This window comes from Macaca thibetana, chromosome 15, assembly GCF_024542745.1.
Source record: "Macaca thibetana thibetana isolate TM-01 chromosome 15, ASM2454274v1, whole genome shotgun sequence".
In the NCBI taxonomy this organism is placed as follows: domain Eukaryota; kingdom Metazoa; phylum Chordata; class Mammalia; order Primates; family Cercopithecidae; genus Macaca; species Macaca thibetana.
The window spans coordinates 47,775,775-47,793,961 of NC_065592.1; the positions used below are offsets into that span (position 1 = coordinate 47,775,775).

Genomic DNA, 18,187 nt, shown 5'->3' on the forward strand with positions numbered 1-18,187 from the left:
TCCTGTCTGGGATAGTGTTGAGAGTACTATTGATCACTATGCCAGAACACCAAGTGCAAACAGTAACTGTCCTGGAAAAACTGGAACAAATGGCCACCCTGGTTAGAATCCAGGCTTTCTCATTTACCAGCTATATAGTCTTGGCAAATTACTTTACTTTTCTGATCCCATTTACTCATCATAGTATTGATGAGTAAGGATTAAGAGAAATAATGTTCATAAACACTTTATACATTTCCTGGCACCTTGTAAATAGTAAATGGTAGCTGCTGGTGATGATTTTTAAAAAAAATTACTAATAGTGTTGCCAGCATTGTCATTATTATAAAGCTACCTAGAGTAATAGATATTTTATAAATAATAAAGGGCACAAGTGATTAATAGGGATGTTAATAACCTTTTTGCACTAAATCTGCATTTAGAAAAGGATCAAAAAGCTATTTGTTGTAGGCCTGTAGTGATTCTGAGATTTAAAAGTAAGCTGCTTTTTAATTTTTTAATCAAACTAATAGCTGTGCATCGTTTAAGTAGTACTTCAGGGCTTACAGTGAAAAACAGTCCCATGTGCTTCCCTTCTCCACGTCTGGTTCTTAACTTTCCTATTACCTCCATAGCTGAATACCATGTTTATACTGTTATTACCTGATTTTTTTTTTTTTTTTAGTCATTAGCAACTAACTTTCTTCACTGAAAAATGATTTGTCTCATACCCACTCTCCTCAATACACACTTATTCTTCTTCCGGATTTTCAGTAGGGTTGTATCACAACTTCTGGTTCGATCTGTATTCAGTGTTTACATAGTTATTTTTATGTAGATATTGTTCACAGCTAAAAAATAATTACATGTAATTACATAAATTTTTATGATTTGCAATAATTATTGCTTTATTTTTTCTTTTGCCTAGTTTTCTATGCACTTCTGCTAGTCCAGCCTGAGTATTTCTGGTAGGACCCTCAAAAGTCCTTTTTTTCCCCCTTGCTGATACCTTTCCTGAGGCCCTTCTCTTTTTGTTCTCATCAGGACTAGTTCTCTTGTATTGCTGCACAGTTACTGTACCAGGACTTCTCTCATCTTCATACTGGGAATTTTGGGCCTCTTTTTTTTTTGTAGATCTTATTTATAGATTCATCATTTTTCTTTCTTTCATAGTTAGACCTCTTTTTTTTTTTTTTTTTTTTTGAGACGGGGTCTTACTCTGTCACCAGACTGGAGTGCAGTGCCACGATCTCGGCTCACTGCAATCTCCGCCTCCCAGGTTCAAGCAATTCTCCTCCCTCAGCCTCGTAAGTAGCTGGGACCACAGGCACCCACCACCACGCCCAGCTAAGTTTTGTATTTTTAGTAGAGACAGTGTTTCATCATGTTGGCCAGGATGGTCTCGATCTCTTGACCTCGTGATCCGCCCGCCTCGGCCTCCCAAAGTGCTGGGATTACAGGTGTGAGCCACTGTGCCCGGCGTGTTTTTTTTGTTTGTTTTTTGTTTTTTGTCTTTAATTAAATGAAGAACAGGGCCTTGCTGTGTTGCCCAGGCTATCCTGCCTCTGCCTTCCTAAGTACTGGGATTACAGGTGTGAGCCACTGAGTCCAGCCTCGACCTTCATTTTGTGGGAGTACTGAGGCCAGTAACTTCCTGAGAAAGGAAGTGTAGGAATAAATTTTTGAGATTTTACTTGTGTCTGTAATACTGTATATCTTTCTCTCTAAATGTTTAAAGTTTTATTTTCCTCCCTGCCCCATGTTGTTCCTATTTTTTCTTTTTCTCTGAGTTCTCCCCTTCCCTGTTTGTTTTGGTGACCATATGTGGAAGTTTTCCTCAAATACTTAGAGATCTCTGCTGTGGTTTATATTTAAGAGTGAAACATTAAATAACAGAATTATATGTCCGGTTGGGTGGTTGGAAGGAGGAGTTTGAGAACTGATAGAGTTCAGCCTGGGATGATAGGATGGGGATCCTCACTTGTCATTCTCTGCAGAAATATTCTCTTGGACTGGTCAGCTTTTCCAGAGAGTAGTTCCTGCTTGGAGAGTAGTTGCTGCCTGGAGAGTAGTTCCTGCCTAAACCGTATCTTGAGAACCAGAGCTGAGAGGATGCAAGTAGGAGTGGAGGATAGAGAAATCTCACTGTTCAGCATACCAGTGTACACTGAACCCCCCAGTTTTCATTGTGGCTTCTCACCTCCACCCTGTCCTCAACTCTACTGAGATTTCCAGAGCCCAGGACCTCAACCTTTCTAGAATGTACATTACCTGATTTCTCTTGAGGCTAAGGTGAGGTTGCGCAGGGTTGGGAGAAGTCGTGGTAGCTAAATGCTCCTTATACAGACTTTAATATTGCCCGTTTTCAGCCCTGTGGCGTATGTGATTCTTCCAGTTCCTAAGCCTTTTTGGAGTTTTGCAAGGTAGTTTGACTTGCTTCTTGTGGCTTCCCCTTCTTCACCTTGTACAATTAGGTTTCAGTTTTCTCTGTTCTTGGTTCCCACAAGTCCATTCACTTTTCACCTCCTAAAATTTAACTAACATTTTTTTCTTGCTGTTCTCCCATTCTCTTTGTCTTTTGGGGCATGTATCTTTTTTATTCCTTAATTACCATCACTTTAGTAGATTTTTTACAGAGAGTGGAAATAAACTCATGTGTTCTACATTTAATTGGTTATATGTGAAGAGCAAGTGACGTTTTCGTTCTAGGTTTCGTTTCCTTTTAGTTTCTGGTTTGAGTGACTTGGTAGAAAATATAAGAAGGGCAGATTTGTTGGGGGCTGGGGGTAGAAACTAGAGATAGGAGAAATGATCAATTTTTAGATGTGCTAAAGTCCTGTGGGACATACAAGTGGAAACTTGTAGTATAGGCACTTGGATCTGTGAATCTGGACCTTAACCTAGAGATTTTGGCTAAAATTATAGATTTGGAAATTATAGTAGTAGTTGAAGCTGTAAATGTAATTACCTAGGGAAAGCATGTAGAATAAGAATAGTAAAAATTTGGCCAGGTGTGGTGGTTCACGCCTGTAATCCCAGTACTTTGGGAAGCTGAGGTGGGCCTATCAACTGAGGTCAGGAGTTCGAGACCAGTCTGGCCAACATGGTGAAACCCTGTCTCTACTAAAAATACAAAAATATTAGCTAGGTGTGGTGGCTTGCGCCTATAATCCCAACTATTCTGGAGGCTGATGCAGGAGAATTGCTTGAACTTGGGAGGTACAGGTTGCAGTGAGCTGAGATTGCACCATTGCACTCCAGCCTGGGGGACAAGAACAAAACTCTGTCTCAAAAAAAAAAAAAAAAAAAAGAAGAAGTAAAAATTTGAGAAGGAAACCACAGGGAACACTTAAAGTCAACAGAGCAAACAGAGAAAAGAACAGCCAGAGAGATAAAAAGGAACCTCGAGAGAATGGGTTTAGAGCAGCCAAGAGAGAGTTTGAAGAGTGTTCATTAAGATCAACAGCAACAGAAAACATGATGAGGGTCAGAAAGGAGTCTGGTTTGGCTGTTGGGATATCTGAGATGCACTGCCAGTGGAAAGGTGGGGACAGAGCGATATTGCAGTAAGATAAGGAGTGAATTTAACTGAGAAATGAAGGTAGCGAATGTAGATGGCTCTTGAACCTTGGTGGTTAAGGGAAGGAGATGAGGGTGGTGGGGAGGGAAGAGGACAACAGAAGCTCAAAAAGAACACAGGGCCAGACAAGGTTTTTTTTTTTTTTTCTTTTGAATATGGAAATGATTAGAAACTGTTACAGGCCAGAAGAGGGTACAGATTGATTGGAGAGGGGTCCAAGGAGACACACATTCTCTCTGGTGATTGCAGGAAAACATAAACATAAATAAGATAGGAATTTTGGAAAGAAATTAATATATTTAGAAACATTAAATATTTCAACTATAATAATCTTAGAATTTTAAAGTTTAGAAAGTTGCTAGATACAAAATATACAATTTGATTGCACTCCTGTTTATCCGCAGCAGCTAGTTAGAAAATTCAGTGGAAAAGTGTTCTGTTTATAGCAGAAATATATAATATAAAACCTAGCATTATCTGGGAAATAGATGATTTCCATTTTTAAAAAGGCAAAAAAAAAAATCCTTCAAAACTTACAATAGAATACTTGAGTAAATGGTGAAACATTGATTTTCTGGGATAAGACTGACATTCAATACCAGTTCTCAGATTTAAAGCAATTATCATAAAGATTGCAGTAGGATTAGAACTACTTTACAAAGGAATTTAGCATTCATCTGGAATAATAAACTTGAAAATACATTTATCAGGCTGTGCACGGTGGTTCATGCCTGTAATCTCAATGGTTTGGGAGGCCGAGGCGGGTGGATCACCTGAGGTCAGGAGTTCGAGACCAGCCTGGCCAACATGGCGAAACCTCGGCTGTATTAAAAATAGAAAAATTAGCCGGCCATCATGACGCACACCTGTAATCCCAGCTATTTGGGAGGCTGAGGCACGAGAATCACTTGAACCCGGGAGGCGGAGTTTGCAGTGAGCCAAGATTGCGCCACTGCACTTTAATTGAGACTCTGTCTCAATTAAAAAAAAAAAGAAAAAATATATTTAGCAAAGAAACTTTGGAAAGGAAGGATGTTGAGAGCGTACTAGGCTTAGAAATACTGCATTTAATAAAGACCTATAGTTTGCATCATTTTGGTAGTGGGCACAAGAATATCTGTTGCAACCAGTGCAACAACAATGCAAAAACCCAATCCTGTTATTTATAATAATTCCATGGATGACAATGGGGAATACCACAAAACCTAGGAATATAGGAAAAATATATTTAGTATATGATGTTGGGACACTGACTTTAGAATTGCGGAGGAGAGGTAAGATCAGAGCCTGCTCCCATATTTTATGTAGCATAATTTCAGATAGAAAGTTAGATACTTTAAGAAAATAGAAAAACACTTGGAGATTATATAATCTATCAAACCTGATAGTCTTCCCAAGCTTAGAGATTAAACACCAAGGAAAAGATCAACAGATTTCATCACTTGAGAATGGAACTTAAGATGAAAAGAAACCTATAAAGCTATAATCCAAAAATAGACATAGTCACAGCTACTTGGAAGGCTGAGATAGAAGGACTGCTTGAGCCCAGGAGTTTGAGGCTGCAGTGAGTCGTGATCATGCCACCGCACTTGCAGCCTGGGTGTGTTTGAGTGTTAGTACTATGGGAGATTTCTGTTTTCCAGGTTTTGTTTATAACAAAAGAGCCACACCTATAAGAAAATAGGTGGATGATAGACTTGGTTCTCAGAGTCCCCTTCCACCCTAGATCAGCCTGTGTTCTTGGACACACAGAGGAGCACGGATTATGTTGTGTTTGGATGGCCAAAAATAGTTGGGGTCTAGATGGCTCACAGCTTACTCTGAACCTCATCCTTTCGGGCTTGGTTTCTGAGCAGTCATGACCAGATCTTAAAAGCACCTGAACAGATTGCTATACTTTTTTTTTTTTTCCTCATAGGCACTGAAGTGGCAGCAGCATCAAGGATTGCTTCCTCCTGGTATGACCATAGATTTGTTTCGAGGCAAAGCAGCTGTCAAAGATGTGGAAGAAGAAAAATTTCCTACACAACTGAGTAGGCATATTAAGGTAGGATCCTAAGACATTCAGCCAGTCAGTAATCATTTGTTGAGGACTTGTCATGGGCTCAGCCAGGCCCTGTGCCAGGGGCTTGGATACTTGAGGAGGAGAACTCATTCTCGAGCTCTGACAATATTCAAGGTTGCTGCAGGTGTCCATTGGGATACTGCTGTGGCCTGGGAGTGGTACACCTCAGATGTGTCATCTAATGGATGGACATCTAGCTTGACATGTAGCCCATCATCTGCCCTTGCACTGCTTCCCAAGAAGCCTGCATTTGGAAGAATGGTTAGTTCTTTTTTGGTTAAGTCTGGGACTGTGAACTTTCTGTGTACTCCTGTTCAACATTTTTGTTTTGCCTGCTATGTGTCAGGCAGAGTGCCAGTCAGGGATTACAAAGTGGGCTTATGTGATGTTTGAGGAAAGTGACTTTATCATCTTACGGTTTTTGTTTTTGTTTTTGTTTTTGTTTTTAACTGAGAGTTTCCTAGGAAAAAGTTTTCTAGGTAATTCCCAGAATTACAAGCATATTTGCTACTTTAGCATCTCTATATTACAGTTTCTCTGGATTTGTGCTCTAAATTCCTGGATTTTAAAATACTTCATATTCCTCAAATCTTTGACTTTAACATTTTGGATTTGCCTTTTCTGGATTATATATTCTAACTTGTAGATAAAGATATTTTTGAGCAGCACCTTTATTTACTCTGCCTGAAACCTTGAGACAAATAGAAGTCCATCGTTATTATGCTGCTGGGCTAAGATTTTCTGTTATAAACACTTTCCTTTTTTGGCATTTAAGGTGAAATCCACATTAAAGCTTTTCTCTGTTCTTTCCACCTAATTTTCTGTAGTTTTCATCTGTTATTGGAGCATCCTCGCTAGCAAATGCTCAGGATGCATTTATCAGACAGTATATTAACTTTAATTAGTTCTTCTAAGTTTGGTCAGCTACACATTATCACTTGATTAAATGAAAGTTGTGAAACACTAATAGAAAGTGTATTTACAAAATAATGTATGGAAACATACATTTACTTTGAAAAAATGAATTATACCCCCCGAGATACACAACAGGAACATGTTAGGCCATACTGAGTATGAAAGTCATGCTAACAGTGGCTGATTCTTGCAAAACATTATGGTCTGAACTAACAGGATTACTTGTTCTAAGTCCCATGTTAAAATAGCTTTTGTCCTTTTCTTAGGAAATATCAATCTCACATTCAAAAAACTAGCTTCAACTTAGTGCCTAGACATAAAACTAGTCAGAGAAAAATACATCCACCCAGCTCCCTGCGTCCAGGTACAGAAATACCCCTCCAATACTCTATAATATGGGCCAGCTATGACTTTATGCTAGGGCAATGTTTCTCAAAAGGTTAAAATAGGAATTATTTTAAGTCCACTGGATAAAAATGCATCTGTTTCATTGTTTCATTTGAAACAGTTTGGTCAGAAGTCACATGTGGAGTGTGCTCGATTTTCTCCAGATGGTCAGTATTTGGTCACTGGGTCTGTTGATGGATTCATTGAAGTATGGAACTTTACTACTGGAAAAATCAGAAAGGTAAAGTATTTTAAATGTGTTAACCTTCCTAGTGAAAAAATTACTGATTTTGAATTACTTATGTATGCCCTCACTCTAAATCAGATTAGTTGAAAAAGGATCTGAATGTAATGAACATGTATTACTTTTGTAATTTAAAAACTCATTTATTTTTTTTTTATTTTTTTATTTTTTTTTGAGACGGAGTCTCACGCTGTCGCCCAGGTTGGAGTGCAGTGGCGCGATCTCGGCTCACTGCAAGCTCCGCCTCCTGGGTTCACGCCATTCTCCTGCCTCAGCCTCCTGAATAGCTGGGACTACAGGCGCCCGCCACCGCGCCCGGCTAATTTTTTGTATTTTTAGTAGAGACGGGGTTTCACTGTGGTCTCGATCTCCTGACCTTGTGATCCGCCCGCCTCGGCCTCCCAAAGTGCTGGGATTACAGGCGTGAGCCACCGCGCCCGGCCTTAAAAACTCATTTAAAGCTAGGGACAGTGGTGCATACCTGTAGTCCTAGCTACTCAGGAGGCTGAGGCAGGAGGATCACTTAGTTGAACCCATCACTTAGTTCAACTCATCCTGGGCAGCATAGTGAGACCGTGTCTCTACAAAAAAAAATTTTTTTTTTTTTAATTAACCATGCATGCTTGTGTGCACCTATAGTTTTAGCTGCTTGGGAGGCTGAAGTGGGAGGATCCCTCAAGCCCAGGAGTTTGAGGCAGCAGTGAGCCATGATTGTGCCACTGCATTCTAGCCTGGGCAGTGATGCTGTCTCCAAAAAAAAAAAACGGTATTTTTAATTAAATTCCAATTTTATTAACCAGGAGAGGACCTTTATTATCTATAATTGTTTTATTATCTATTATTTTTACAAGTAAAACACTTTTTTTCAGGCTGGGCACAATGGCTCAGGCCTGTAATCCCAGCACTTGAGGAGGCTGAGGCGGGTGGATCAACTGAGGTCAGGAGTTTGAGACGATCCTGGCCAACATGGTGAAACCCCGTCTCTATTAAAAAGACAAAAAAAAAAATTAGTTGGGCGTGGTGGTGGGTGCCTGTAATCCCAGCTACTTGGGAGGCTGAGGCAGGAGAATCGCTTGAACGCGGGAGGCGGAGGTTGCAGTGAGCCGACATCGTGCCACTGCACTCCAGCCTGGGCAACAAGAGCAAAACTCTGGCTCAGAAAAAAACAAAAAACAAAAAAACAGAGTTTCGTTCTTGTTGCCCAGGCTGGAGTGCAGGGGCACGATCTCAGTTCACTGCAACTTCCGCCACCCGGGTTCAAGCGATTCTCCTGCCTAAGCCTCTGGAGTAGCTAGGATTACAGGCATGTGCAAAAAAAAAATTTTTTTTTTCCAAGGGGTTATATGTACAACTGATACAACGTTCAAAAAACAGAATAAGTTACTCAAGTAGCATTTTGCTCCTACACTTGTACCTCAGCTAGTCAGTTACCTTCCTTGGGCCAGCCAGGATTACCAGTTTCTTTATGTAACTTTCCTGGAATATCCTGTGTGTGTGTTATTTATTATGTATCCTTTTCAAAATTTTTTTAATACAGGTGATAGCATACTACATACCCTGTTACACTTCCTGCTTTTTATAGCATATGTTAGAGATTATTGGTATATTATATTACATTGCATGGATTGAACCATGATGTATTTAACCACCCATTTTATTTAAGATCATTTCCAATCTAACCTAATTGTAGTACTAATTCTATTTCTCTTATGAATGAAGTTAAACATCTTTTTATATGTGAAAAGCCGCCAATATTTCTTTTTTATTTTACTGAAGCCACTAATATTTCTTACACTATGAAGTCTGTTAACATCTTTTGCCCGTTTTTCTTTTTTTTTTTTTTTTTTTTTTTTTTTTTTGAGACGGAGTCTCGCTCCGTCGCCCAGGCTGGAGCGCAGTGGCCGGATCTCAGCTCACTGCAAGCTCCGCCTCCCGGGTTTACGCCATTCTCCTGCCTCAGCCTCCCGAGTAGCTGGGACTACAGGCGCCAGCCACCTCTCCCGGCTAGTTTTTTTGTATTTTTTTTTTAGTAGAGACGGGGTTTCACCATGTTAGCCAGGATGGTCTCGATCTCCTGACCTCGTGATCCGCCTGTCTCGGCCTCCCAAAGTGCTGGGATTACAGGCTTGAGCCACCGCGCCCGGCCCTTTTGCCCGTTTTTCTATTGGATTGTTCTTTATTGATTTGTAGGAGCTCTTTATATTTTAAGGAAATTAAATTTTATAATATACATTACAAATATTTTAAAATTTTGACTTTTATGTCTTGATTTTGCTTGTTTTGCAGACTTAAATTTTTTTATATCATTAAATTTATTCATCTTTTCTCCTACAGTTTCTTCTAGTACTTTAATCTTTTATTTTATGTTTAATTATTGACCCTTCTAGAATTTGTTTAGGAGGATAAAGTTGGTATAGATCCAACTTAGTTTTTTCCTCAAATAGCTATTTACTAACTTTTATTCACTGATTTAAAATATAATTTTTGACTGGGCGCGGTGTTTCATGCTTGTAATCCCAGCACTTTGGGAGGCTGAAGTTGGTAGGTCAATTGAGGTCAGGAGTTCCAGGCCAGCCTGGCTGACATGGTGAAACCCTGTCTCTACTAAAAATATAAAAATTAGCTGGGTGTTTTGGTGCGGACCTGTAATCCTACTTGGGAGCCTGATGCAGGAGAATTGCTCGAACCCAGGAGGCAGAGATTTCAGTGAGCCGAGATCGCATTACTGCACTGCAGCCTGGATGACGGAGCAAGACTCTGTCTCAAAAATAAATAAATAAAATGTAATTTTTATCGTGGAGTGCCAAATTCTACTCTATGGGTAGTGGATTTATGAGTGATTTTTACTTTCTACTTTATTTTATTTTATTTATTTTTTTTTGAGATGGAGTCTCGCTCTGTCACCCAGGCTGGAGTGCAGTGGCCGGATCTCAGCTCACTGCAAGCTCCGCCTCCTGGGTTTACGCCATTCTCCTGCCTCAGCCTCCCGAGTAGCTGGGACTACATGCGCCTGCCACCTCGCCCGGCTAGTTTTTTTTTTTTCGTATTTTTTAGTAGAGACGGGGTTTCACCGGGTTAGCCAGGATGGTCTCGATCTCCTGACCTCGTGATCTGCCTGTCTCGACCTCCCAAAGTGCTGGGATTACAGGCTTGAGCCACTGCGCCCGGCCTTACTTTCTACTTTATATATTTCTGTATAGTTTGCTTTTATTTTTTGAACCAGGTAGCTGTCTCACTTTATAATTAGAAAAAAAAAAGAAAGATAATCCATTTGAAAAATAATGGATAATAAAAGAAGCATCACAAATAAATAGATTAGTAAACTGTTTCAGGAAACGTAGCTGATGATTTGGAAAAAATATTAGTTTAGTTTCCCACATCATACAGAAATAGGTAAATTCAAATTTATTAAATATGTAAAATACGAAACTAGATAAATTTTGCCTAGAAAAAATCAGTAAGCAAAAGATCTAGAGTAGTATGTTGGTATTTTTAATAATACTAATTTGAATTGTATAAAATTATTTATCCCCAGCAATATCACTAGGAACTAGTTACTAGGAGCATGTATGCATGGCACTTCTGTTTATTTTGGGGGTTTAGAGTAGGTACAATCCATTGCCCTGGTTTTTGTGAGTTTGTAGAGAACTGGGGCCTTGACTTTTGTGTTATTTTGATAACTGCTAACCATTGTTTCTTTAGGATCTTAAGTACCAGGCCCAGGATAACTTTATGATGATGGATGATGCTGTCCTGTGCATGTGTTTCAGCAGAGATACAGAAATGTTAGCAACTGGGGCCCAAGATGGAAAAATCAAGGTATGGATTAGTGCCACAGCCTCTCATGTGTAGACATTTTGAATGTTCTGCTATGGGGTAGTGTCCTGTATATGATATTCAGCACAATAATAGCTACTGATTATGGAGCATCAGCTTTATGCTAATCACTTTACTTTTTCTTGTGTAATCTTAATAATAACTCTGCCTGGGTGATCCAGTAACATGTTTAAGGTCACATACTTGGTAAGTGATAGATCTGGGACTTTAGTTCACATCTGCTTAAGCCCTTTCTGTTGTACCATCCTGGCTTGCTGTATAAAAATCAAAATCACTGACCTCTTTTTTAAGGGGATGATCTAATAGCCAGTTTGTTGTGGTTTGTATTTAATGCTAGAAATACATCCTGGGCTACAAAAATTGCAGAAATGGTCTCTGCTAAGTGAACTTACAGTCTATATTTTTGTTTTAATAATTTACATGAAAAGAGTTTTAAGTTTCAAAGGATTCAGTTACCATTGTACTACGTGAACCAGACACATCCTATTCAGCTATTAGCATGCATTTTTAATGCTGTTTCAGTACATTAGTGAGCATTGCATCTTACTTGGCTCTATGGGCTATAGTAGGACACTTTACAAGTTTTTTTTAAATTCTTTTTTTTTCAAATAAAGGTATGGAAGATTCAGAGTGGACAGTGTTTAAGGAGATTTGAGAGGGCACACAGTAAGGGTGTCACCTGTCTAAGCTTCTCTAAGGATAGCAGTCAGATCCTTAGTGCTTCTTTTGACCAGACAATTAGGTAAGTAAAAATCCCAAAACTGTTCTCACTTGAGTTTGATATAATGAGGCCCTGGAGGGAGGTACTAGTGATCCCTTATGCTTTTACCATGATGGTGTGATACGGAGAGAGAAGGTATGTGAGACCTTATGTCCCCAAAGTACAACTCACACAGTGTTGTTGTTTTGTCCATTTGTGTCTTTACCCAGAGGAGAGATTTGAAAGGGGGTAGCAGTGATTCATGTTTCTCAGAATATGGTCCTATGGACTTATCTGTATCATAATCACTTTAGAGGGTCTGTTATACTGTGACTCAGCTGAGACCCACTGATCTCAGTCTTCTGTTAACCTGTTTTTTAGAGGTCTATCCCTGAACAGAAGCTTGTGGTGGTATTGGCATGTTTTCTTCCAGCCTCTTTCTTTGCAAAGCTTTTGTTTGATTGTTTGATATAATGAAAATTATACCATGTACACAATCACATAGCCCTCTTAATATTATAACATGAGCTTCTGTAATTTATCTAAAATGCATTCAATCATTGGTCACAACCATAAGATATTAAATATTTATTGTTCTTTTCATTTACTTTCATTTGGTAGAATTCATGGTTTAAAATCTGGGAAAACACTGAAGGAATTTCGTGGCCATTCCTCCTTTGTTAACGAAGCAACATTTACACAAGATGGACATTACATTATTAGTGCATCCTCTGATGGCACTGTAAAGGTTAAGTATTTGCTTTCGGTTTATTTTGGGATGTCTACCCCATCTTTGTCCTTTGAGGAGTTTTCAGTGGTGATAATGGGAATGATTGTGCTGTAGTAAACCTCTTTACTGGCTATTTTAGCCATAATTGAGGTGAGTCTGAGACAACAACGGTATTCTGTGGGTAATTCCCATTGGCCTTGGGACTCCAATCTCAAACTTTTTCAATCCAAACGAACTTTCTCATGTGTAGGAAAAGAGGAAGGGTGAAGAGTCCTAAAGTTAAGCCATCCCCCATTCACAGATACACACGGTGGTTAAATGTGTTTTGCCATAGGTGTGGTCTACCTGCTAACAGTCAAATTCACGAAAGGCTCAGTGGCCTGATAAATAGATCTCTTTTTTTGTTGCACAGCCTCGCTGCATTCCTGGTCCCCAAATTTAGAGCCTTCCTAGTAGCATTTATAGAGGAATAGGAGAAGTGTTGAGTAAAACTAAGCCTTCTCCTAGATAGTTATTTAGTAAGTAATTTGCTGAAAGTAATGGATCTTCAGTACCTTTAAAGATTTAGTTATTTTTAGAGAGGGTCTCATTTCCTAGAAAAGATATGAGAAACCCAAATAGAAAATTATTAGAGATCTTTGAGACGCTCTACGTTTTGGACCTCATCTTTTTGACTTGCCTTATATGAGTGAGTACTTTGTGGCAGAAGATCTAGACATTTTAACAAAACATTTTAACACATATATCTAGACATTTTAGATACATATTTAAGTATCTAAAATTCAGACAGTCAGGTGTGGTGGCATACACCTGTAGTCTTAGCTACTTAGGAGGCTCAGGTGAAAGGATCACTTGAACCCAGGAGTTTGAGGCTGCATTGAGCAATTTTCACACCACTGTACTTCAGCTTGGGCAAGAGAGCAAGAACCTGTCTCAATCAATAAATGTATGTGTATATATATGTATGTATGTACATATGTATGTCAGACCACCGTCTGAAAATGCTGTTCGTGATTGGAAATTGAACCGGAAACCGGAAGGCAGGAGATGTATGCTCCCTTGGGATGAGTGGAAAAATCATGCAAAGCTGTTAGTACTTCAGTCATGGGATTTGCTCTCATGCTATGCATATGGGCCTCACAACTTGTAAATGCCACTGGTAGATGGCTTGTCTAAGCTTCTGTATTTTGTGGTCTTTCCCCCTTAGTTTTGCAGTGAGTGGGGCAAAGCATGTCACTGACCTTTTGAATGGAAAACACTGGAAGCCTTAGCATTCTTAATTCCTGAAATGTTCATTTTTTCTTCTAAGCGTCTGGGCTTCAGAGGAGATTAGGGCAGGCGATAACGGTATTGACACCAGGGCAACTGTTTTCTCCTGTTTATGAGTATTTATTCAACATCTGCTTTGTGCCAAGCTCCGTGGAAGGCACAGAGGAAACACAGCAGAGTCCATGCCTTAGAGACTTTGTGCCTGGTGAATTGAGTGGTATCTGGACAATGCTATTTAATGTTTGGTCCATCTCTTCTCTAAGCACATCTCAGATTTCTGTGCTACCTGATTTAACCCTTTCAGTTCATAAGAGCCCAGAAGGACAAGGTGAAAAGATAGACTGGGAGAAGTAATACAAGTGGCCAAGAGTAGCTTCCACTTCAAAGTTCCTCATGTGTGTGTGCTAACATTGTGACTTCTATTCAGTCATTGTCAGTATAAACTGTACATTGGAATCATTTGTAGCTTTAAAAAAAATGCCTGTGCCTCACCCTAGACCTACTACATCAAAATCTCAGGATAGAGTCTCAAGCTAAAAAGCCTCTATTTGAGCCAGGCTCAGTGGCACCTGCCTGTAGTCCCATACTCAGGAGGCTGAAGTGACAGAATTGCTTGAACCCAGGAGTTTAACGCCAGCGGGGACAATAGGGCAAAATAGCGAGATCTCATCTCATTTTAAAAAAAGAAAAGCTCCTGTTTTTGTTTTGTTTGTATTTTATTTTAATTATTTTAAATAGAGATAAGATCCCACTATATTGCCTAGGCTGGTCTTGAACTCCTGGCCTCAAGTGATCCATACGCCTTGGCTTCCCAAAGTGCTGAAATTACAGGCGTGAGCCACCATGCCTGACCCCCTATTTGGTTTTGATATCCAGACAAGGGTAGCTTTCTGGTTGTTTATGACAGTAGCAGTGTTGACAAACAACTAATTTTTTTTTTTTTTTTTTTTTTTTTTTTTTTTTTTTTTTTTTTTTGAGACGGAGTCTCGCTCTGTCCCCCAGGCTGGAGTGCAGTGGCCAGATCTCAGCTCACTGCAAGCTCCGCCTCCCGGGTTCACGCCATTCTCCTGCCTCAGCCTCCCGAGTAGTTGGGACTACAGGCGCCCGCCACCGCGCCCGGCTAGTTTTCTGTATTTTTTAGTAGAGACGGGGTTTCACCGTGTTAGCCAGGATGGTCTCGATCTCCTGACCTCGTGATCCGCCCGTCTCGGCCTCCCAAAGTGCTGGGATTACAGGCTTGAGCCACCGCGCCCGGCCCAAACAACTAATTTTAAAGAGAGAGACAGCTCTATTGGCTAAGGAAAAAGGTATTAGAAAAGATCATAGTTTTTTTAAAGTTTTTAAATTTTAGTTTGTGACTGTTGTTTTTGCCAATTCATCAACAAATACATGATGAATACTTACTCCATACAGTTGGTCCTCTGTATCTGGAACATGGATTCAGCCAATCACCAATTGAAAATATTTGAGAGAAAAAAAGAAAATTCCACAAAGTTCTAAAAAGCAAAACTTAAATCTGCCCCATGCCAAGTACTACATTGAATCCATACAAAGGAAGTGGTGTGTGGGCATTGTATTAGGTGTTATAAGTAATCTAGAGATGATTTAAAGCATACAGGAGGATGTGCATGGGTTATATGCAAATACTGCATCATTTTATATATGGGACTTGAGTATCCTTGGATTTTGGTATCTAAAGGGGATCCTGGAAACAATTCACCCACAGATACTGAGGGACAACTGTATATGGCAGTGCTGGATATTTGATTGGACCTAAAATCAAGTAAGAAACTTTTTTCCCCTGAGTCATTTCTACTCTTTTTTAGTAACCTGTTAATGTTTTAAACCCTAAAACTTTAGACATTTTTGTATCTAAAAAAAGGTTTGTAACTTAAATTTTTGTGTGGTAGATCTGGAATATGAAGACCACAGAATGTTCAAATACCTTTAAATCCCTGGGCAGCACCGCGGGGACAGATATTACTGTCAACAGTGTGATTCTACTTCCTAAAAACCCTGAGCACTTTGTGGTGTGCAACAGATCAAACACGGTGGTCATCATGAACATGCAGGGGCAGGTGAGTGTTCAGAAGTACCCTTGCACAGGACCTGTGGGCCATTCCCAAATCAGCACATCCTGGTCCAGGCCCACCCTCCCAATAACCAAATTTGGGTTCCTTTCTCTGTAAAAAGACTGGGAAAAGTAATACAAGTGGCCAAGAGTAGCTTTTTTGGATTTATTTGTAGCTCTGTAAACTATCTCTTTGGTATTTCAAAAGTGATCTCCTTTCCCCTGGGTGTTTGTATATTAAGCATTTTCATCCTTTGGATAAATGAAGCTCCTATCTGTCTTTAAGCCTCCTTCAGAACCTCACTGAAGATTTTAAGATAACAATGTTTGTCTGAGTTGGAGGGATACAGTGTAGTACGGATTACCAACTCAGGACATCTCCTAGCTACCACGCTCTAAAATGGAACACTAATAGGAGAAAGGCAGCAGTGTCCTCAGTGTATTTTTAGTCAGAAAACCTGCAAGGTTCTCAAGGAATCTCACTTTTGTGGACTGTGAGGTAGCACTGGGGGCGTCAGAAGCATCAAGTTTGAGGACTCAAGTCCTAGGTATGTATGGTAGTGCTACTGGATTATTGGCCTGGACACTTGGGGATCTTGCTGACCATAGAGAAGACCCAGGGGCTGGTGTATAGTACTGTCTTTCCATTCTTTGAGTTCTATAACTGATGGAGTAGTAGTTCAGAATGCATAGCTGAGATGGCTGGTCTGCAGTATCTTTTGGGCCACTGCATAGTAGCTACAGCTGTCCAGTACATCTGCTGAGCACACTTCATAGTTCTGTGCTTGACTTTTAAAAATACTTTATTTCGAAAAAATAATTTTAGATTCACATAGAAGCTGCAAAAGTAGTACAGAAGAGTTCCACGTTTCCCTCTCTCAAATTCTTCCAAGGATAACATCTTATATAATGATAATACAGTGATCATATATAGGAAATTGACATTGGTACAGTTATTAACTCTATTACAGATCTTATTTAGATTTAACCAGTTTTGGTTAAATCTAAGATTTAACATGCTTTTTTTTTTTTTTTTTTTTAAGCAGGGATATAATCGTTCTGTAACGTTTCATTACATGTATAGAGTCATGTAACCACCATTACAATCAGGATACAGAACTGGTTTTTTGTTTGTTTGTTTGTTTGTTTTTGAGATGAAGTTTTGCTCTTGTTGCCCAGACTGGAGTGCAATGGCGTGATCTCGGCTCGACCTCCGCCTCCCGGGTTCAAGCGATTCTCCTGCCTCAGCCTCCCGAGTAGCTGGGATTTCTAGTAGAGACGGGTTCACTCCAAGTTGGTCAGGCTGGTCTCGAACTCCTGATCTCAGGTGATCCGCCTGCCTCCACGTCCGAACGTGCTGGGATTACAGGTGTGAGCCACCGTGCCCGGCCAGGATACAGAAATGTTTTATCATTCCCAAAGAAACTCTCACGCTACATCTTTATACTTACATCTTCCCCATAACCCTAGCCCCTGGCAACTACTGATCAGTTTTCCATTGTCATAATTTGTTGTTTTTTAAAAAACAGACTTTTAAGAGCAGTTTTAGGTTAACAGCAAAATTGAGCAGAAAATACGGAGGGTGCCCATATTTCCTCTGTCCCTCCCACCGGAACAGCCTTCCCCACTATCAGTATCTCGTGCCAGAGTGGTATGTTTGTTACAGCTTATGAACGTGCATTTGGTACATCATTAACACACAAAGGCTATAGTTTACATTAGGATTCATTCTTGGTGGTGTATGTTCTGTAGGTTTGGACAAATGTATAATGGCAGGTGTCTACCATTAGAGAATTGTACAGAGTAGTTTCACTTCCAAGAAATTCTCTATGCCCTTTCTATCCTTCCTCCCTCCCCACTAACTTCTGGCAACCACTGATCTTTTTCTGTCTCCATAGTTTTGCCTTTTCTAGGAAGTCATGTAGTCGGAAACATAAAATATGTAACTTTTTCATTTTGACTTTTAATAATATGCATTTTTCTCCTTGTTTTTTCATGGTTTGATAGCTTATTTTTTATTTACTTTTTTTGAGACGGAGTCTCACCCTCTCCCCCAGGCTGGAGTGCAGTGGCGCAATCTCAGCTTACTGCATCCTCTGGCCCCCAGGTTCAAGTGATTCTCCTGCCTCAGCCTCCTGAGTAGCTGGGATTACAGGCACCTGCCACTGCGCCCTGCTAATTTTTGTATTTTTAGTAGAGACGGGGTTTCACCATCTTGGCCAGGCTTGTCTTGAACTCCTGACCTCATGATCCACCCACCTTGGCTTCCCAAAGTGCTGAGATTACAGGCGTAAGTCACCATGCCCGGCTTTTTTTTTTTTAAATGCTGAATAACATTTATTTATCCAGTCATCTACTGAAGGACTTCCAAGTTTTGGCAATTATGAGTAAAGCTGCTATAAACATCCAT

The 18,187-nt window shown here is 39.9% G+C and overlaps 2 protein-coding genes across 2 annotated transcripts in view; one reads left to right on the forward strand and one right to left on the reverse strand.

The window, feature by feature from the left end:
- The window catches only part of CHMP5 (charged multivesicular body protein 5), a 297,689-nt gene that overhangs the window by 205,348 nt on the left and 74,154 nt on the right, over positions 1-18,187 (reverse strand). The gene's annotated exons all lie outside the window — the stretch shown is intronic.
- SMU1 (SMU1 DNA replication regulator and spliceosomal factor) overlaps positions 1-18,187 on the forward strand; it is a 31,256-nt gene that overhangs the window by 8,696 nt on the left and 4,373 nt on the right. Inside the window, exons 5-10 of the mRNA XM_050760771.1 lie at positions 5,478-5,606; positions 7,048-7,167; positions 10,873-10,989; positions 11,622-11,749; positions 12,329-12,455; positions 15,617-15,784. Of these exons, the coding sequence (XP_050616728.1) occupies positions 5,478-5,606; positions 7,048-7,167; positions 10,873-10,989; positions 11,622-11,749; positions 12,329-12,455; positions 15,617-15,784 (789 nt within the window). The remainder of the gene's footprint in view (positions 1-5,477; positions 5,607-7,047; positions 7,168-10,872; positions 10,990-11,621; positions 11,750-12,328; positions 12,456-15,616; positions 15,785-18,187) is intronic.